A 22851-nucleotide genomic window follows, 5' to 3' on the forward strand; every position below is an offset into this window, starting at 1 on the left:
GAGTAGGAGCAAATCTCCATAACAAACCTGTCCTGCTCCGGACAGTTCCTAAATTGGACAGAGGTGTCAGCAGAGAGCAATGTGGTCGCACAGAAAGGAAATTCAAAAATAAAAGAACTTCCTGTGGAGCATACAGCAGCTGATAAGTACAGGAAGGATTAAGATTTTTTTTATAGACGTAATTTACAAATCTGTTTAACTTTCTGGCACCAGTTGATTTAGAAAAAAATTATTTTCCAGGGGAGTACCCCCCAGACTCGCCGATTAGCTGTTTGACTTTCCGCACTGCAAAGTTAAAGTGAGCCTGAAGCCCTGCGCCAATCAACCAATGCAGGGCTTCCGTTCCCGTTCACTGTCCATTTTCCTCTGTCCATTTTAGGAAATCCTCCAGAGTAGGAGACAGTTCCTGACATGGACAGAGGTGTCACTGTGGTCAGACAGAAAAGAAAATCAAAAAAGAAAAGAACTTCCTCTGTAGTATACAGCAGCCGATAAGTACTGGAAGGATTAATATTTTTTAATAGAAGTAATTTACAAATATGTCTAACTTTCTGGTACCCAAAAAAATATGTTTTCTAGTGGAGTACCCCTTTAAGTTTCTTTTAGTGGTGGCACAGGCAGTTATATTTGTCTAATTTCTCATTAGAACTGGAGGAAGGAAAGGATTTGGAGATCTACAGCAATATAATGGAGCTCTAACCCTAGTAATATTATGAAGCAGAGTTTTGGGCCTAAATACAAAATGATCTTCACAGCTGGAAATCCTCCAGATCTGACATAACTCTGACTAATACAGCGGCAAAAGAGAGAAAAGTGTGAGTCCTGAAAGCTTTCTCCAATCAATGGAAGGTCAGGGCCGTGTATTGTGTTACTGTACCTTTCGTCAGGCTTTTAATCTTCCCGAGAGGAGATGGGACAGATACATAGGAGCCATCTAAGACACATACAAAGAATAATGTTACCACCGAGTACCAATAATACAGAAGAGAAATGACAAAACTGGAGATGAAATGGATTTTCAAAGATTACATCATTTTACATTTTTTTTCTCTATAAAACGACCATGTACCAAAAGGTGGCCACAGACATAACTGTAATGTTTTATCCCAAAAATGAGAAAAAACCAGTGCAAAAAAAAATAAAAAATCCTTAAAGGGGTACTCCACTGCCCCAGCATTCGGAACATTTAGTTCAGAACGCTGGGTGTGGGTTGAGGGGTCGTGATGTCACGGCCACGCCCCCTCAATGCAAGTCTATGGGAGGGGGCATACGCCCCCTCCCATAGACTTGCATTGAGTGGGCGTGGCATGACGTCACAAGGGGGCATGGACGTGATGTCACGACCCCGCAGCCCGCACCCAGCTTTCGGAACTAACTGTTCTGAATGCTGGGGCAGTGGAGTACATCTTTAAAGTGTACTTGTAATGTCCCAGTACAGGACATGGTCCTGCACTACCCTAAGCCCTGTCAGGTTGAGACCCTCAGTGACCTGGGGGCTCCCGTTCAGGGTCTCCCCCTGTTTCCAGAATGTTGTGTATACTGCTTTAATGTATAGACAGGATCCTAATGTATAGATAGAGCAGAGGACCTGTCTGAAGGACCTGTAAGCCTGTCACATTTTATGTTATGCAGTCACATGATTTGTTGTCACATGTTCTCCCAGAGAGCACCAGATTAACCTATGACCAATGGGCCTTAGTCCAGCCCCCCACCATATAAAGGGGCGGCCATTACAATGCTCTCTCTTCTCTTACCACCTGCTTCTGAGCACAGCAAACACCAGAGATCTCAGTGCTAGTGACCAGCATCTGGAAGACCACAAAGCTACAGTCATTCCAGTAAGTCAAAAGTCTATGTCTGCTGTTACTACAAATAGTCAAGTCCTGCATATAGTCAAGCCTCAAGATAATTGTCTCAAGTCTATTACCAGTCTAATTGGTCTCAGCAAGCTGTGAGGTCCTTCTGGGTTCCTGGCCACCCGTCTGGAATTCTGGCCTAGCTGTGAAGATAATTCCATCTGTCTTAAACTCAGTAAAGCCTCCTTAAACCATAACTGGTTGTGGACTCTCCTTTCCTTAACTAGCCATTGGAATAGTGGAGATACCATTCGTGTGGTTCCGGTACCCAAAATCTGGTGTCACAAACACTAGGGGTCAACAACATCTTGCCCCAGGGGTTAATACCATCTGACCCCACCACCTACACCGCTACACCTGTGGTCCCGCCATACACTGATGGTCCACCACATACTGTAACTGCACTTTCGGCTAACCTATCAAGACAAGCTGTGTGGTGAGTGTTCATGAGGCGTAGCACTATTTGTGGCCAGTATATAACTTGCATCTCACATTTTTCACTAGTCTTCTCCTCTACAGGCTCCATCGATAGAGGGTATAGACTAGCAGCTATCATGTTTCTAATACATTGTATACACAGAAGAAAGGATCCTGCTCTCATGTATCTCTACAGCACACCCTGAGCATCAACGACATGAAGGACATTATAGAGCAGTATTCAGAAGTGTAAACTTTGAATCCAGCCCTGGTAGGATATAACACTTACTGCAAGCTGCGGCACTGAAGGTCTGTCTCTTCCCTGCCTCTCTCGAGCCCCTCCTTTTCCTCTGCCCTTCTAAGGGATGAATGAGGGGGCAACAAGCATGACTGCAAGCAGCTGCATCTTCTCCTCCTCAACTGCATATCTCTATCTTCCATGTGGCTCTAGTTCGATTAAAGTTGTTTTTGGGATTAAATTGCTTTTAGGACATTGCTTTGGGCACCTAAATACACCAAAACTAGATGACAGATTCTATTTAAGTGATATACTTCTAGTTGCTTGCATACACCAGTAGGGGAAAATTTGAAGCTTACTTTACACAACTTTAAAATTACAGTCAATACTAAACCAGCATGAAGTAAGCTTTCTGTAGTAACGACAGCAGACAGACAGTACAGACAGTATTTTATCTTGGCTTTGGACACCATTGAGACATATTTTGTTCTTACTTTGTACTTGTTATTGTACACAAAACATACATTTTCTCCATAGGTTTTTATCAAAATGATTGCTTAGTTTCTCTTCTACAGCCACTACAGTTTGCTGTGTGACCTTCGGCAGACTGCCTTGTATCTGCTCTCCTCTTTCTCTACAGCCTGTCTGTGTGAGGTGTCCCCCAAAGATTTTCTCTCCCCTGTCCACACTATAAGGCTATGTTCACATTGCAAAGGCACATTATCTTCAATTCCACTGTCCCATTTACACAGCGGAATTTCTGCGGCGGAAATTCCACATTCCGGATTCTGCAAAACTACAAGGACATGTCTTTAAATGGGCACTCTCATTAAAAGTAATTTTTGCTATTGTACTCCTTATGGCAAATAAAAAATATTTCTATTTGACTTTATTTAAAAAATAAATAAATTACGTTTTCTATGTTTAATTTGTGTTTTAAAAGAGCTTCCACTAGGTGTCTCGCTACTTGTCCAGAGCACATTTCCCCCCATCTCTTGCACAGACTTTGGACTCCAAAATCAGGAGATGCAGTCTGGAGTGCTGAGGGGAGGTTTGCAGCCTTAGCCAATCATAGATTATCTCACACTGCTCTGGGTTGTATGTAGCAGAGTGAGGGAGGAAGTTCTCCCCTGTATGGCTTCAGATGATGTCACGCCTGCTGGGTAATGCCCCTTCTCTAATGAAGACTATTAAAAAAGTTGCTTCATTTTGGATTAAGAAAAAAATTATTGTGCAAAGTCCACAGCCTAACTCTATGTTCATGCAGAGGCTCTGTATTATTAAAATGGCATTTTGAATGCTATAAAGATATGGTGTGACGCGTCAGGTCAAAGAACCAGTGCAGTCCAGAGTTAGACATTTACTTTAAAGTGGTACTCCAGTGTTTTGAACATTTTGTTTAGAACACTCGGAGCTGGAGGCCCCAATCGTGATGTCATTGCCACACCCCTTGTGACATCATGCCACACCCCTCCATTCATGTCTATGGGGCGTTGCTGTGACATCACGACCACTGTCGCGTTCTAAATAAACTGCGGGAGATCAGGGAGGCTACAGCAGCAAGACCTCCACGATCAGACATTTTATCCCCTATTCTTTTGATAGGGGATAAGATGTCTGGAAGCGGAGTACCCCTTATTTACACAAACCCAGAAAACCTTTTTAAATGATGTAATTTCTTTTGTTCAAAATCAAATCTTTCATAATCCTAAATGAAATAATAATAATAATGTCATGATATAGCTATATTACCATTCCATTTCCCCACTAGCCTGCAGCCATTTCTGCACATTCAGCGCTTACACTATTTTCTATGGGTGTGCAGTGCTTTAATAGAATATTTACATGGTACATACCTCCGCCGGGCTGTGAGTATTCATTACAAGGAGATTCTTCCAGAGGTCGCTTGTAATGCTTCAGTAGGGTAACAATACCGTCATGACCTGGAGAAGAATACAAAGGTTTCTATGAGTAAGGCAAGAGCTACATGACATGAAGAGGTTAAAGGGGTACTCTGGTGGAAAACATTTATTTTTTTAAATCAACTGGTGCCAGAAAGTTAAACAGATTTGTATATTACTTCTATATAAAAATATTAAAGGGGTACTCCTGTGAAAACCTTTTTTCTTTTAAATCAACTGGTGGCAGAAAGTTAAACATATTTGTAAATTACTTCTATTAAAAAATCTTAATCCTTCCTGTACTTATTAGCTGCTGAATACTACAGAGGAAATTCTTTTCTTTTTGGAATGCTCTCTGATGACATCACGAGCTCAGTTCTCCCTACAGACGTTATTATAATAATAATAACGCTTTATTTATTGTTGTCCTTAGTGGGATTTCAACCCAAGTCCCCAGCACTGCAAGGCAGCAGTGCTAACAACTGAGCCACCATGCTGCCCTTAGCATACATCTGCTATGCATGGTTGCTAAAATGGACAGAGATGTCAGCAGAGAGCACTGTGCTCTTGATGTCATCAGTGTTCCAAAAAGAAAGTAATTTCCTCTGTAGCATTCAGCAGCTAATAAGTACTGGAAGGATTAAGATTTTTTAATAGAAGTAATTTACAAATATGTTTAACTTTCTGACACCAGTTGATTTAAAAGAAAAAAGGTTTTCACCGGAGTACCCCTTTAATTCTTCCAGTACTTATCAACTGCTGTATGTTCTTTTCCTTTTGATTTTATTTTCTGTCTGACCACAGTGCTCTCTGCTGACACCTCTGTCCATGTCCGGAACCGTCCACAGCAGGATATGTTTGCTATGGGGATTTGTTCCTACTTTGGACAGTTCCTGACATGGACAGAGGTGTCAGCAGAGAGCACTGTGGTCAGACAGAAAAGAACGATAAAACTTCCTCTGGAGCATTCAGCAGCTGAGAAGTACTGGAAGGATTAAGATTTTTATATAGTAGTAATTTACAAATCTGTTTAACTTTCTGACACATTAAATAATAAAAAAAAAAAAGGCCACTGGAGTACCCCTTTAATATTGCATTAAATTGTCAATGTGGTCATGCTGCAACCCACAACTAGTAAGAAGCAAACTGATTCGGGACATTCAAAAAGTTTCAGCACTTTGATATTTCCATTGGAAACTGTGAAGGTAATTGGTTGTGTCTTAGCATGTCATGTGACTTGTGATTTTGTTTTGAATTTGTTTTTGATGTTTTTGAAATAAATAGAGTTATAAAAAATGTGTGGAAACCTTTTGAACGTCCCTTGCACAAAAAAAAATTAAAAAAAATAAAAAAAATAAAAAATTTATTTTTTGTGATTCACTTCAGGTCCCGCTGATGTGCCTCTTAGCACCCGAGACAAAAAATTAAAACATTTCCCTTTGCAATGCTCTAGTGATCACTAAATGGTCACTAGAGGCTGCAGAGGAAGATGCTGGGCCAGACCCTGCAACAGACAAGAGCAGAAAGCAGGTGAGTATTCTCACACTCCTTTTAGAGGAGCAGGGACTCCCATCATTTTGACAGGAGTCCCAGTTCCTCTACATGAAGCACTGATGTGTAGAAAGTATATATATTAGAAATGTTCAATTAGTTTCGTAACAAATCAATTTTTGTTTGTATACTTACAGAAATTATTCATGTATTTGTAAAAATACAAACATTTCAATGGACACAACAATGCCGAACTGTGATACCTTTCTCATACGCCCACATCAGACATGTCTGCTCATCTTTTTCCCCGCTGGATCTGCTGGGATCACTGGCGACGAGATTCATGTCGGCTCCATTGTCAAGCAAGAACTGCACCAGTCGTATGTGGCCGTGGTAGCAGGCGCAGTGCAATCCTGCAGGGTGCGGACACGGAGTTAGCAGCATTACATGAACATAATAGAAGCGCACTCAATAGTCATAAAGCCAGGAGTGATATCCTTCCTGGGGAAATATGTTATGCCGAAAATTACAGAGTGTTGAAAGGACAAGATGATTTTATTTTATTACAACCAACAAGCTGGTACTTATTCTGCCAGGCGAGAAGAATGATAACCTCCAAACAAAAATGAATACATAAGAAAGAAGGAAAGAACAATCGTAAGCGCGGGGAGTGTGGAAAGGACACAGGCATCCATCATTCTTAGACATTAATGTTTCTTAATCTGAATTAATTGCTTCCCTGTAACCCTTAAAGTACCTCTCCAACCCCAAATCATACCGGATAAAGCATTATTAAAGGGGTTGGTTATGGACATGCTTACCAAGGACCCATGCATGTGTTGGTGATAAATGGCCATGTCCTGTGTACCCCATTACGCTGCTGGCGTGTTTGTGTGAACTGGCTATTTCCTGTTTCTGTATCTTTCCTCTACTACAATCCCCAGGATCCCTTGTAACTAGGCGGAAGGTGACTTATCTCCCTCCCACACATCAATCACCTCACCCATTGCAGCACAGCTAGGCTCCCTTACATGAGTGCTGTGCTTGAAACTACAATTCCCCGTAGCCCTGTGGAGAATGATCCATCGGTTGCTCCATGCATTGAAGCACAGACACGCTCCCTTTCAACACCTGACTAGTAATGTAATGTCTCGGACCGCACTGCAACCTGAGAAAGGCCCAAGACAACACTCATTTTTTATGCTCCTGAAAATGAACATCCGGGGCAAAGATCACATAAGAGTTGTGAGACCACCTTTAAACACAGGTACAGACACTACATCATGAACTGCAATAACTTTACAGCCCCTGTAGAACATTCAAATAAACATGAAATAAAATCCTGGAATACTTATTCAAGTCCACCAGAGCTGCTCTTCCCACTCTTACTGCAGATAGGAAGTTGCAAACATGACAGCCATTTTGGAAACCGTGGAGAACTATGTGTTTGGTCACCCAGTCACCCAGTATGCATACAGGTTTACAGGCACTTCCCAATCTCTCCTGCCTCTCGCAACGTCTGCCAGTTTTGGATATGTTTCTTCCATAATCACACCCCTTTTAGAATGGGCTGAAAAGAGAATTTTCAGTGCCCTGTCCAATATTATCAGTCATAGTCAGGACCATTTTGATTGGGAGGTGCCAGGGGTCCTGACCAGATTCTGGTCGGGAAAGTTGTGGGGTTCACACAGAGTGCATTTGGTGTAACGGGACCCATGTGCCACCTACAGTCTATCCGAAGTTGATGTGTGGCTGAGAGAAACCCTTTATTACCTACATAAATCTGTGTATGGGGTAATGTGAGTTAATTTTGCAAATCTGTTTTTGTATATTACATTGCCATAATACACTAAGGAATAATGTGACTGCAAGGGTTAAAGATTTGCATGATGAGTGATGCCTTGGTCAAATGACATGTTTCCCAGTTAGTTTCTATACAGAAACTTCTAAAAGGCTTTGAAAAGAGTCCTTAGTCCAGAGGGCTGGACCCAAACCAGTTACTTCTAGCCTGGCTTTGTCAGAGCAACATCTCTCAGTTTCCGCTAGGCCAAAAAACACTTAGTCTAGAGTGTAAGTTCTATGTTTAATTAAAGGGGTATTCCGGGATTATTTTATATTCGACTATGCCATAGGGGTTGTAAAATTATTGTAGTTCATAATATAATGTCTGTACCTGTGTTTGATGGTGGTCTCATAATTCTTATGTCATCTTTGCCCTGATGTTTATTTTTAGCAGCATACAAAATGAGTGTTGTCCCAGGCTTTTCCATTTTGCAGTGTAGCGGGAGACATTACATTACTGGTCAGGTGTTGAAAGTAAGCCTGTCTGCTTCAATGGGTAGAGCAACCGCTGGGTGGGAGGGAGATCATTCTCGAGAGGGCTGCAGGGAATTGTAGTTTTAAGCAAAGCACGCATGAAAGGGAGCCTGGCTGTAATGCAATGGGTGGAGCGACTGCTGGGTGGGAGGGAGATCATTCTCCACAAGGCTGCAGGGAATTTTTCCAAGGTGTGCTTTAATAGGTGGGGTGGCTGATGTGTGGGAGGGAGAAAAGGGACCTCCTGGGACTTGTAGTTGGAGGGAGGGAACTCCAACAGGAAATAGCCATTTCACAAAAAGATAGCAGCAGCATTATGGTGGACTCAAAACACAGCCTTTTACCCCCAAGATAAGCACTGATCCTTCCTAAGCATGTCCATTACTGTCTGACAGGTAAGTACAAAAGTCACATTATTGGGGATGACCCCTTTAAAGCGCAACTGTCATGAAATCTGGGTGCATTAACCTGCACACAGCATTTGTACTGTGTGCAGGTGGTGGGTATAGCAATGTTTTTGCCTAATATTTGCAGGCTTTCATGACCCCATGAAATGCTTTTGATCAAAGCCACTGACGGTCGGATAGGAGTGGCGCGAGGTACGTGATACCCCCCCACCGCCACGCCCACCCCCTGTATGTGAGCATTGGGACCGCTGTGTGATTAACACACAGATCCCAGCACATGCGCCCTTCAGCTGATCTAATGTGTGTGTCATCCAGCAAGCGCTCACTCCCCCAGCGAGCGCTTGCTCCCGCTGCCGTCTTTCTCCTCAGTGCACCCGCGCAGTGCTAGCTGGATGACAAGCACACACGGCGCGCACGTTAGATTAGCTGAAGGGCGCATGCGCTGGGACCTGTGTGTCAATCACACAGCGGTCCCTGCTCTGACATACAGAGGTGGGCGTGGAGGCGGCGGGACATTGCAGAACTCGTGCCACGCCTATCCGACCGTCAGTGGCTTTGATCAAAAGCATTTTTGGGGGTCATATATTAGGTAAAAACATTGCTATACCCACCACCTGCACACAGTACAAAGGCTGTGTACAGGTTATTCCACCCAGATTTCATGACAGTTGCGCTTTAAATTTTGACCAGTCCTGTCCTCTGCTAAAGTTCAAGCCTGCCACAAGCCAGTCACTGTCCTGTTACAGTTGCAAGTTCTATCTCTGCAAATCTGTGAGTAAAAGTATAAAAATCTGCATCACAGTAAGAAAACCGTGTGTAACGTTCAAGCTAACTGGACTGTATCCTGTATCCTGTCTGCAACTGCATTTACATTAGTAAACTCACTTACACATGCAGCAGAGACTTTCCACTCAATATATCTGCAAAAAATGCAATGTATAGTTATTAAAATTCAGAAAGGATCATGCAATCAGTCATAAGAGGGAGCTTACAGTTCAACCACAAGATGGCGCTCACATCTAAATCACCACTTGCTTGCTCATCTCTATGATCAGTGTCGAAAAAGGAGAATGCTGGTGCAGCCCAATGTCCTATAGCGCCATCTTTCTTACCTGTATGTCCATCTCTCCCTTGATGATTAATGTTCAAGACATTTTGATCAAGAAGGAATTTAATAAGCTCCAGATTTTTGCCATATGTACACGCACTGTGGATAAACCCATAACAACATTATTGTAACAAGGATGCATTAATGTTATAACACACTAAGGCTAGGGTGTCATGGTGTGGATAGTACATGCCAAAAGAACCCTGCTCCCATGCCGTGGGCTATGGATGTACAATTTTGCCGCTGTTGTATTACCGGCAAAATTGTGCAGCCGTTTGCCATGGCATGCCGGGTGGGGTTTTGGGTCTGATTACATTATTTGCCCTATACAATCCTAACCTATACAAGTTGTTAAAGGGGTATTCCGGACAAAAACATTTTATGCCCTATATAAAGGATAGGGGATAAGATGTCTGATCGCTGGAGGCCCGCTGCTGAGGCCCGCTGCTGAGGCCACGCCTCTCCATTCATGTCTATGGGAGGGGGCGTGACAGCGTCACGCCCCCTCCCATAGACATGAATGGAGGGGGCGTGGCGTGATGTCACATCCCCAGTCCCTCCCCTTCAGCATGAATACCACTAGTCCCAGCAGCCATTACAGCTGACCAGCTCCCTCTTTAAGAGCTGCTCCCACCTTCCTGCTCTGTGAGCAGGGAGATTCAGTGTGTGATTGGCTGAGGCTGCACACACCTCCCAGCTCTCAGCACTAAAGGAAGTATGACTCATCAGTGCAGGGCAGAAACCACATGATCTGTGTCTCTCAGGAGGGTGGGGGCTGCTTTTAGAGAGGGACTTTAAAGACACAGTGGATGGGGTGGATGACGTCTTTCCCTCACTCCCTGCATGTAAGTGACAACTAAAAGAGGGGAACTGCTCTAGATAGCTAATGAATGATATTTAGATGATTAAATAGGTTGGTAAGAGGGAAAGGATGGACTATGGGTTTAGTTCCCCGGAGTACCCCTTTAACCTCTCCATCCTTTTTGTGTTTGGGAATATAAGCTGCTGCCAGAGGAGTCTGGCAACAGTTACCTCCTCTCTCCATTCAGAACACATGAACATTCAACCAAGCCGAACATTCATGTTCATGGAGAGATAGCGTTCTGCCAAATAAACGTTCGGCAGGCAGCTATTAAGGGACTATGGCCAATATAAGTTTCTCAATATAGCACGGGCAGTCATTCAGCTTTTGTGGATTCTCACCCAAGTTTCCCATACATTTGAATGGCAAATCTTCCCCGTTATTCAGTGATACATCTATGTTTTTCATACCATTTCATAATTGTCCAGCTTTCCGGAAAAAATAAAAAAAAACAATATGACTGAGCAATATCTGAAACTGACTCAGTCTCAGATGTTGCTGGAGTTGGCTTCATCGGAGACTGCCTGTTTCCTATGGCTGCTGCAGTAGTCGTTGACTGCTCTCCAAGGTTCTGGTTCCCTCAACTCTTAGCAAGCAGCTGATCTGTCAGGGGAAGCCTTGTCTGGTCAGACATTTCCTGCAAAAGTAATGCAGCACTACATGGCTGCCATTCAGATGTAATACACAGATGATTAAAGGAGAACTCCAGTCTAAAGTAACATCCCCTATACACAGAATAAGTAGCTGATCGGTGGGGGGGGGGGTCTAACTGATGGAACCCCCTGTGTTCTCCAGAATGGTACCTGGCTCTCAGTGAGGAGTGCGTGTGGTAGACAGCACATGCTCCATTCATTTCGATGGGAGCACCGACGAGACCCGAGTACAGCTCTCTGGAATCATCGGCGCTCCCATAGAAATGAATGAAGGGTGTGCCGTCTACCGGTAGAGCGAAGGGTGTGCCGTCTACTGAGAGAGCCTGGTTCCCGTTCCGGAAATTGCAGGGGGTTCCAGAGGTCAAACCCCCCTTGATCAGCTACTTATTTCCTATCCTGTGGATTTGGGAGAGTTAAAGGGGTATTTCGATCTTGGGGGTTCCCCAGACATCCGGTGCATGGAGAAAACTTCGCTCCGTGCCGGATGACTGGCGATGCGGGGCAGAGGCTGGTATCGTCACAGCCACGCCCCCTCAATGAAAGTCTATGGGAGGGGGCGTGACGGCCGTAACGACCCCTCCCATAGACTTGCATTGAGGGTGTGTGGCCATGACATCATGGGCAGGGAGTGGCCATGAAGTCACGAGCCTCCGGCGCTGCACCCGACGCTCTAAACGAATGCCGGGTGCAGTAGGGAGATGGCGGGGGTCCCCAGAGGTGGGACCCTCGCAATCAGACATCTTTGGATAGGGTATAAGATGTCTAGGGGCTGAGTACCCCTTTAACTTAGGTTGGAGTTCTCCTTTAATGTCCTCCAGGATGAAAGCCACTCCATCTGTTCTGGCTCCGAAAGTCCTAAGCAGGAGAGCACCCTGTATGATGCCCATATGCCCCACTAGCATGTATAGACAGATGTGGTCTCCATTAGGCAACTTCTTTAGTGTTTTTAATCTTTTTGACTTATCAATGTACCAGATGAACATCAAAGTTATGACTCAGAGCCGAAGTATCATCCGCAGGCATCTCTACATACCATTATTATACACTAAAATCAGTCATGTATCACTTTCAACGCGAGACAAAATGTGCAAATATTTACCTATGGAAAGCTGTTTCGCTGAAAATATTTTCCTTCGTCAGACTCTCGGCTCCTGACAGCTGAATTAATTCCTTCACTACTTCGAACTTTCCATTGTAACAGGCGCTGCGGCAAAGATGGAGAGACATCAGCGAGGGTAGGATACCAGAGATATGGGGCCCGTGGAAGGTGGAGTCCATCCAAAGGTTCCTACACTCTTCTGTCGCCCATGGAGTGGTGGCATCATCCAACAGTGGGGGGGGGGGGGGGGAGGATATGTTTTGCATTGAAGTTGGGTTGGATTGGTTCACCCTAAGATCTGGATAGCCCAGGATCTGATATAAGGTTCTCAAGGGTCCAGCAGGAGACAACCCCATTGGTGGGTGAATTTGGAGTCAGTTACTTACTACTATGGTTGATGCCATACTTGGCTGTTTCATTCTGTAAGACTTCACAAAAAAGTTGAGGCTTCAAAGAAGAACATACAAATCTCCTGTATATGGCTTCCTAACTAAACACCTTCCCGTTTTGGCACTTTTCTTTCCCCTACCAGCTGTGCCACCGACAACGCTATCACCAAGGTCTGAATATGGATATATACTGTGGTGACCTCCACGAGTGAATAGGACTGCAATCTGCAGGACTGAGGAATGGTGAGTGCATAGTCTGGTATGGGGTCTGTATTTACTCAGCAGTTGTTTTGGAAGGAAGTAAAGCCCATGATTAAGAGCATATGCATTCAAAACACGTCTGGTCAATGTTATAGCACTTGGTGTGTTGTCCCATGTTTTAATGGATTCTAACTGTAAGCTGTTCCTTACAAAACAAGTTGTGTGCACCTGGCCCGATACGGATCTGTGCACTTGGATTGTGGTGGTGAGCTGGATATTTCTTTATCTTTCTGGAATTTATTTAGGAGTTCGGGGGTCTGTATTTATATAGAGGGTCTGGTAAGGGGTTTCTATTAGATTAGGGGTTTTGTCTGGGGTTCAAATTCATTTAGGCAGCCTGGGGTCTCGGGTCTGTATTGATTAATGGCAAGGTGTCTTGAGTCTATTATTTTGAGGATTCTGGCCTGGGGTCTACATTTAGTTAAAAGGGAACTCTGGAGGCAAAAAAATATATGTTTTCAAATCAACTGGTGCCAGAAAGTTATACAGATTTGTATATGACTTCTATTTAAAAATCTTAATCCTTTCAAGACTTATCAGCTGCTGTATGCTCCAGAGGAAGTTGTGTAGTTCTTTCCAGTCTGACCACAGTGCTCTCTGCTGACACCTCTGTCCGTGTCAGGAACTGTCCAGAGCAGGAGAAAATCCCCATAGCAAACCTATCCTGCTCTAGATAGTTCCTGATGCGGACAGAGGTGGCAGCAGAGATCACTGTGGTCAGACTGGAAAGAACTACACAACTTCCTCTGGAGCATACAGCAGCTGATAACTACTGGAAGGATTAAAGGGGTAGTCCAGTGGTGAAAAACTTATGCCCTATCCTAAGGATAGGGGATAAGTTTGAGATCGCGGGGGGTCCGACCGCTGGGGCCCCCTGCGATCTCTCTGTACGGGGCCCCGGCTCTCCGCCGAGATAGCGGGTGTCGACCCCCGCACGAGGCGGCGGCCGACACGCCCCCTCAATACATCTCTATGGCAGAGCCGGAGATTGCCGAAGGCAGCGCTTCGGCTCTGCCATAGAGTTGTATTGAGGGGGCGTGTCGGCCGCCGCCTCGTGCGGAGGTCGACACGCCCCCTTCCAGCGGGCTGTCGGGGCTCCGTACAGGAGATCGCGGGGGGCCCCAGGGGTCGGACCCCCCGCGATCTGCAACTTATCCCCTATCCTTAGGATAGGGGATAAGTTGCTCACCACTGAATCACCACTGGACTACTCCTTTAAGGATTTTTATATAGAAGTAATTTACAAATCTGTCTAACTTCCTGCCACTAGTTGATTTGAAACATTTCTTTTTTCCTCCAGAGCACCCCTTTAAGGGGTTTGTTTGGGGACTATATGGAAGTGCATGCTGGGAGTTGTAGTTTTGCGACAGCTGGAGACACACTGTTTGGAAAACACTCTCCTATACACAGTGTACTCACAGGTGTAAGGCTGTGTCTCCATAGATATTCACCACATGAGGCTGCACATCTGAGTTATTCTGCAGTAGATATCTGACTATTTCATGATGCCCGAACCGTGAGCAGAAGTGCAGTGGAACGTGATCTTCATTATCTTGGGCATTGACTGAGGAAATAATAGATTGTGAGCAATGTATAGTAATAGGCATTCATCATCAACATTTTCCTCTATACCAGGGGTAGTTGAAAATTTCTCTTATTGGTGACACCAGTATATAGATAACATTGGTACATACAATAGCTGTTGCTCACAAATCAACCTCCTCCTCCCTGTGGAATAACCTCTACCAAGGTCACAAAGCTTGCCCAGACAGCTTTCCCACTCATATCAATGGAACAGCTTCAGTCTGTTGTTACCTATGTCCATTGGGGACATAACAGCTCAGACAAGATGGACAGCCCCATAATGTACCAAAAAATGAAATAAAATTAAAAAAATAAACACAGAAGGTGAACAGGATTACAATGAGATATCACTTACATGGATCTGTGGTCCAGTTCTGGAGATACCCGTTGTATTAGGGTGGGTTCACACTATGTTTTCTCCCATACGGGAGCACATACGGCAGGGGGGAGCTAAAACCTCGCGCTCCCGTATGCCTTCGTATGCGCTCCTGTGTGTCATTCATTTCAATGAGCCGGCCAGAGTGAAACGTTCGGTCGGCTCATTTTTGCGCCATATGCGCTTTTACGACCGGACCTCAAACCGTGTTTGACCACAGTTTTAGGTCCGGGGGAAAAGCGCATACGGCGCAAAAATGAGCCGACCGGACCGAACGTTTCACTCCGGCCGGCTCATTGAAATGAATGACACACAGGAGCGCATACGGTCACATACGGGAGCGCGAGGTTTTAGCTCCCCCCTGCCGTATGCGCTCCCGTATGGGAGAAAACGTAGTGTGAACCCTGGAAATGGCTGACTTTGCAATGTAGGCGGGACCTGGCATACCAAGCATCCCTGACTCCATCCCTCTGCAACGATATGCCCGCCCACTTTATGAATATTCATTAGACACATTCGCCCATATGAGCGCAAGGTGGGCAGGCATATCAGAGCAGAGCGGAAGGAGGCAGTGATGATGGGTATGATGGGTCCTGTCTCCATTGCGCAATGGCGGCCATTTCCAAATTAGCAAAGCCGGTTAATACCACAGGTATCTCAGGAACTGGAATGCGGATCCGTGTAAGTAATACCTCATTGTAATCCGGGGGGAACCCGCTGTCAGTTTTCCTTTAAGGGCTTTGTTTTTTTTTACAAAACAAAAAAAAACAATAAAAAGTGTTCACCTTCTGCCTTGGTTCCTTCCTCCAGCAATAATTTAGTGATTGTGAGATATCCCTTGGCTGAGGCGAGGTGCAGGGGTCGGTCACCAACTTCTCCACTCATGTTAACATCTGCGCCGAATTTCAAGAGGAGACGAGTGACCTGCCACGTATCAAGAAAAAGGGTAATAGATAAAAAAAAAAAAACAGACACATTTCATATATAGACAATTCCTTAAAGGGGTACTCTGCAACTCAGCGTTTGGAACAACATGTTCCAAATGCTTAAAGCAGATGCCGGGAGCTTGTGACATCATAGCCCCGCCCCTCATGATGTCACACCCCGTCCCCTCAATGCAAGTCTATGGGAGGGGGTGTGACATCATGAGGGGCGGGGCTATGATGTCACAAGCTCCCGACGCCAGCTCTAAGCATTCGGAACATATTTTGTTACAAAACGCTGAGCAGCGGAGTACCCCTTTAAGTAACAATTCCACGATGCTGAGTCGATCTTGTCATTTCACGACGTGTTATCCACGGATTTACACAGAGTCTCATTTAAAGGGGTACTCCGCTGGCCCCTGCCTTTGAAACATTTTGTTCCGATCGCTTGGAGCGGGCAGCCACACCCCCTCAATGCAAGTCTATGGGAGGGGGCGTGGCGCCCCCTCCCATAGACTTGCATTGAGGGGGCGTGGGTGATGTCATGAGGGGCGTGGCTGTGACATCACGACCCCCTTAGTTGGCACCCAGCATTCTAAACGTATGCCTGGTGCTGCACAGAAATTGCTGGGACCCTGGCAATCAGACATCTTATCCCCTATCCTTTGGATAGGGATAAGGAGGGAGATTTATCAAAACCTGTCCAGAGGAAATGTTGCTGAGTTGCCCATAGCAACCAATCAAATCACTTCTTTCATTTTTCAGAGGCCTTTTCAAAAGTGAAAGAAACTATCTGATTGGTTGCTATGGGCAACTGAGCAACTTTTCCTCTGGACAGGTTTTAATAAATCTCCTTCAAGATGTCGGGGGGAAGAGAACATATAAGGGGGAGATTTATCAAAACCTGTGCAGAGGAAAAGTTGCTGAGTTGCCCATAGCAACCAATCAGATCGCTTCTTTCATTTTTGAAAAGGCCTCTAAAAAATGAAAGAAGCGATCTGATTGGTTGCTATGGGCAGCTCAGCAATTTTCCTCTGGACAGGTTTTGATAAATCTCCCCCATAAGGCCTATTGATTTGAATGCGATTCCCCTGTCTCATTCAGACAGAAGAATTTCCGCGGCGGGCATTCTGCCACAGAAATTCTGCTTTCGGCACTCCACAAAGACCAGTCTGAGAACACAGAAATTCCGTCAAAATTCTGCTGATATTTTGCGGAAATTCCGTAGTGGAATTCCATTGAAATCAGTGAGATTTAAAGCAAAACGGTCACCTGTTCACCCACACTTAACCCAGTACACCGGGCTATAGTGCTGGTGAACGGGAGACCGATGCGGGGTCCCTGACTAATATACATACCTTATGTCCGGCGCACGGTCCCTCTGAAGATCGTCTTCTTTCTTCTGTGAATTGCGCGCTGGAGGCGGGCCCAACGGCTGGATTTCAATATTCATGAGCACTGGTCAAGTGACCGCTCAGTAGGCACAGGCGCACACGTGACCAGCGCCCATGAATATTCAAATACGTATATGAGTCAGGGACCCCGCATCGGTCTCCCGCTCACCCGCACTATAACCCGGTATATTGGGTTTAGTGTGGGTGAACGGGTGATCGTTTTCCTTAAAATTTGGCAGAATTTTGTGCTCTGAGAACACAGAAATTCAGACGAAATACCGGAAGCATTCCGCATTTCTGCAGAATTGTGGAAATTCCGCCGCTTTAACATACCCTTACCTTAAAGGGGCACTCTCATTAAAACTAATTTTTGCTATTGCACTCCTTATGGTAAACAAAAAAGATTTCTAATATACTTTGGTTTAAAAATAAGTTTTCTATGTTTTATTTGTGCTTAAAAAAGCTCAAGAGCACATTTTCCCCCCATCTTATACACAGACTTTGGACCAAAGCCCAAACACAGAAAGTGCAGCCTGGAGTGCTGAGGGGGGGGGGGGGTGTGTCCAGCCAACAGCATATGGCAGTTAAGTGTGAGAGGAGCTGTGATTGGATGAGGCTGGACACCGCCCCCTCAGCACTCCGGGCTGCACTTCCTGTGTTTGGGCTTTGGTCCAAAGTCTGTGTATAAGATGGGGGAAAATATGCTCTTGAGCTTTTTTAAGCACAAATAAAACATAGAAATCTTCAATTTTTTTAAACAAAGTATATTAGAAATATTTTTTATTTACCATAAGGAGTGCAATAGCAAAAATTTATTTTAATGACAGTTACCCTTTAAATTCCTGGGCAGTCCGTACATAAGTAGGTGGGTGGGATGGCCTTTTCTCCAGTCTCCATAATAATCACCAACGTTTCTGTTTCCCCCTAGCTCTATAGCAGTGGTCTCCAAACAATGGCCCTCCAGCTGTTGCGAAACTACAACTCCCAGCATGCCCGGACAGCCGTTGGCTGTCCGGGCATGCTGGGAGTTGGAGTTTCGCAACATCCTGGGGTCCGCGGATTGTTCTATAGAATAAAATGACAAATCCAGCTCTGCTACATCCCTACCAACATTTTATGTTCTGTCGACAATTGAATTTAATATATATCTCACCTGCTCGTGGCCGTTGTATGCGGCAATGTGTAATGGGGTAAAGAATACGGCGTCCTGCACGTTGACATATGCCCCGTGTTGTAATAAAATGTCGACAGCCTGAGCGTGAAAGAATAAAGATTTCACATACGAGGAGAAATGAAGCAATGACAGAAGCATGATGAAATGTAAACATCAGCAGATATGTTAGAGAGCGGTCCGCGCCCGCCGACGCCTGATTTATCCGAGTCTATTACAGGCGAATATTTCAACCGCTGGACCGTGAACTACACATAAAATTATGTGACTGACTCCGAGTGAAATCAGCCGCCAACATGGAGGACGACGGGCGCAAGTCAAGACGCCATATTACAAGATGTTGTCCTATGGATCCCATCCAGGTCTACAATACAATTTTTTCACTGCCTCTATGCAATGACATTTGGGGGTCTCCAACCTTAAATGGGCAATGTCAGATTCAAAAAATGTTTATATGTTGGCAAAACATTCACCTTTCTAATATACTATATAAGAAAATTTTATTTTCTTCTTATAGAAATCATGGCTTATAAAAAAAAACAAAAAAAAAACACCACTAGGGGTCCCCATACCATCCAGAACATAATCCTGTCTGACTGAAGCATAATCTTTGTCCATGCTGAAGGACAGGCTGGGGACCATGTCAAGGAAGTGAGGGTGGGACTAGTACTCCTCTGTGCTCACTCCTGTTCTATCAGACTAAAGCAAGAAAAGAGGAGGGGTTGTACAGCAGCCTGCAGAGACTGAATGAAGAGACCGAGCACAGCACAGCAGACTCAGGGAGGAAGAGGAGTCATTAAGAGGGAGGGCACGTCCCTAACAGAGCACAGGGTGAAAAAATCAAGTGAGCAACAGAAAGAAGGTATTTGTGAGAGAAATATAGGTGCTAGACACATTATAAATCATATGCTCGTGATCAGGATTAGGTCCTAAGATATAATATTTTGGGATTTTTTGTGGGATATGATAGGTCTGGGGTATCACCCATGATCTGATGACACTGTTTTTCTTAAAGCAGGGGGGGGGGGGGGTTTCTTTGTAAAGTAGTTTGAGTGGTATTAGGCCACCACCACACCTATGATGTCTACTAACCTTGTAGGGTTGTGCAAGAAGATAGACATAGAAGGTATATAGGTAATATAGGTAAACCAGTATGCTGCTCATGAGGCCTGATCTGGCTACCCAGAGGGTGCGGAAAAGTAGGTAAATGCAGTGAGGGAACAGTAGGGTCTAGATGAGCACTGCTGAATTGTAGCACACAGAGTCAGTGGGGGATGGGATATGAGGACAGGAAATGAGGTTGAGATATGATGAAAGGATATGAGGTCCGGATATGAGGACAGGATATGAGGACGGGATATCAGATTGGGATATCAGATTGGGATATGAGGATGGCATGTGAGGATGGGATATGAGGATGGGATATGAAGACGGGATATGAGGTTTGAATATAAAGATGGGATATGAAGCGGGATAGGAGGACGGGACACGAAGACGGGATATGAGGACGGAATATGAGGTAGGGATATGATGACGGGATATCAGGTTGGGATATGAGAATGAGCTATGAGGATGGGATATGAGGTCGGGATATCAGGTTGAGATATGAAGACGAGATATGAGGATGGGATATCAGGACGGGATATCAGATTGGGTTATGAAGACAGGATATGAGGACGGGATATGAGGATGGGATATGAAGCGGGATATGAGAACGGGATATCAGGTTGGGATATGAGGATGGGATATGAGGATGGGATATGAGGACGGGAAATCAGGTTGGGATATGAGGACGGGATATCAGGTTGGGATATGAGGACGGGATATCAGGCTGTGATATGAGGATGGGATATCAGGTTGGGATATGAGGACAAGATAAGAGGATGGGATATCAGGTTGGGATATGAGAACGGGATTCAGGTTGGGATGAGGTTGGGATATCAGGCTGTGATATGAGGATGGGATATCAGGTTGGGATATAAGGACAAGAGCGTCATTGTTGCTTCTCCTTTCCCATGGGGTTTAGGTGGGAAGACAGTGCAGTGCTGGGTACTCTGTTAGTTTTCTATATTATGACATATTTCACAGTAATTTGTTTCCATTGCATTACATTCTCTTTCAGCAGAATTACATTCAAAGCTGACATTTGTCCTGAGAGCGGAGAACAATACCCAGACACCCCCAATAGGAATCCTTGAGGGATTTATGATGAGGCCACAAGACATCAGCCAAACAATTGAGATGCGGAAATATATTGAAGTTTAGTGAAGCCTTTTAGAGCAGAATGGAAAAGCGATGACCTCTGCATTTGCTTTTAAATAGAAGTCTATATGAATTCCTATGGGTGGCGAAACATTCTGGGTCCGGGTCAGACTCGGGGTCTTGTTTACTTCCACATGATTTAATAGAAGGGTGTGAGGCTGAGGGGATCTCAGGAGAACTCGCTGACAGATGAGAGGCTTCTCTTTATGCTTCTTTAGGAAAAATATATGACCTTTAACCTTTCCGGTGCTGCTTCATTATCAGGACAAAATACCTGCGATTATTATTGCTTTATAAATGCCAATTAAGCTTCGAAAATTCAGTTTACACTCGGCTACATATTGGCCACGATTCACATTGATTTTTCTAGGAAGGATGAGAGGTGAAGAGTTCTACTGCTTTCAAAAACCTGCACTGCAGACTATTGCATCACCTCATACTTGTACAGGATTGGATAAACGCGGTTGTTTTCTTATAAAAACAGCGCCCCACCCGTCTGCAGTTTGCGTGTGGTATTGCGGCATAAATCTATAAATAAAATGGCGATTAGCTGCAATCCCATTTGGAACCTGTTGATAAGTGTGGCGCTGTTACTGGGTTTAGACACCTTTGTTGGTTCTGTTAAAGGGGTACTCCAGTGGAAAACTTTTTTTTTTTTTTAAATCAACTGGTGCCAGAATGCTAAACAGATTTGTAAATTACTTCTATAAAAAAAATCTTAAGCCTTCAAGTACTTATTAGCTGCTGAATAGTACAGAGGAAATTATTTTCTTTTTGGAACACAGAGCTCTCTGCTGACATCACGAGCACAGTGCTCTCTGCTGACACCTCTGCCCATTTTAGGAACTGTCCAGAGCAGCATATGTTTGCTATGGGGATTTTTTCCTACTCTGGACAGCTCCTAAAATGGACAGAGATGTCAGCAGAGAGCACTGTGCTCGTGATGTCAGCAGAGAGCTCTGTGTTCCAAAAAGAAAATAATTTCTTCAGTAGTATTCAGCAGCTAATAAGTACTGGAAGGATTAAGATTTTTTAATAGAAGTAATATACAAATCTGTTTAACTTTCTGGCACCAGTTGACTTAAAAAAAAAAAAAAGTTTCCACCCCTTTAACACCAGTTCATGGGCCAAGACTGTCTGGAGCATTGATACTACAATGGATGACGAATGGCTGTTGCGGCCGTAGTCATGTGATTAGGGTTGCCACCTTCTTGTAAAAAAAATACCGGCTATGCTAATTTGCATAATTAATTATATATGCGTGACATCACAGGATACACATGTGGGGGAAAAATTTGGTCCTATTCTGACCCCTATAACTTTTTTATTCCTCCTTATACGGACCTGTATGAGGGCTCATTTTTTGCGCCCCGATCTGTAGTTATTAACAGCCCCATTCTTATTTTAATGTGACTTTTTGATCGCTTTTTTAAAATAAATTCGGGAGTTGCAGTTGGTTACTAACTACAACTCCCAGCATGCCCTGATACAGCCTGTGGCTCAGTAGCTGCCCCAAAGGAAAACTACAACTCCCAGCATGTTGGACTATATAGTAGTATATGGTATAGGTCAGTGTTTACCAACCAGGGGTGCCTCCAGCTGTTGCAAAACTACAAATTCCAGGATGTTGGACTATATAGTACTATATAGTATAGGTCAGTGTTTTCCTACTCAGGGGTGCCTTTAGCTGTTGCAAAACTACAACTCCCAGCATGTTGGACTATATAGTAGTATATGTTATAGGTCAGTGTTTACCAACCAGGGGTGCCTCCAGCTGTTGCAAAACTACAACTCCCAGCATGCCTGGACAGCCAATGTTTTTGTTTTGATGTGACTTTTTGATCTCTTTTTTTAAATAAATTCGGGAGTTGCAGTTGGTTATTAACTACAACTCCCAGCATGTCCTGATACAACCTGTGGCTCAGCAGCTGCCCCCAAATGAAAACTACAACTCCCAGCATGTTAGACTATATAGTAGTATATAGTATAGGTCAGTGTTTCCCAACCAGTGTGCCTCCAGCTGTTGCAAAACTACAACTCCCAGCATGCACGGACAGCCAACGGCTGACCGGGCATTGCTGGGAGTTGTAGTTGTGCAACATCTGGAGGCGCTCTGGTTGGGAAACACTGGTATAGGTTATGG

General features: G+C 44.5%; 1 protein-coding gene across 10 annotated transcripts in view; it reads right to left on the reverse strand.

The window, feature by feature from the left end:
* Positions 1-22851, reverse strand: part of TNNI3K (TNNI3 interacting kinase) — a 245454-nt gene that overhangs the window by 177363 nt on the left and 45240 nt on the right. For all 10 annotated transcript variants that reach the window (XR_008846664.1, XR_008846665.1, XM_056532720.1 and 7 more), the window contains 8 exons: positions 18429-18527; positions 15744-15882; positions 14418-14562; positions 12349-12453; positions 9739-9833; positions 6167-6316; positions 4368-4454; positions 878-934 (listed from right to left, as the gene is read on the reverse strand). Coding sequence is in view for 8 of the 10 variants with exons in the window: in XM_056532720.1 (XP_056388695.1) it covers positions 878-934; positions 4368-4454; positions 6167-6316; positions 9739-9833; positions 12349-12453; positions 14418-14562; positions 15744-15882; positions 18429-18527 (877 nt within the window). In the remaining 2 variants the exon portion in view is untranslated. The remainder of the gene's footprint in view (positions 1-877; positions 935-4367; positions 4455-6166; positions 6317-9738; positions 9834-12348; positions 12454-14417; positions 14563-15743; positions 15883-18428; positions 18528-22851) is intronic.

This window comes from Hyla sarda, chromosome 7, assembly GCF_029499605.1.
Source record: "Hyla sarda isolate aHylSar1 chromosome 7, aHylSar1.hap1, whole genome shotgun sequence".
Classification (NCBI taxonomy): Eukaryota; Metazoa; Chordata; class Amphibia; order Anura; family Hylidae; genus Hyla; species Hyla sarda.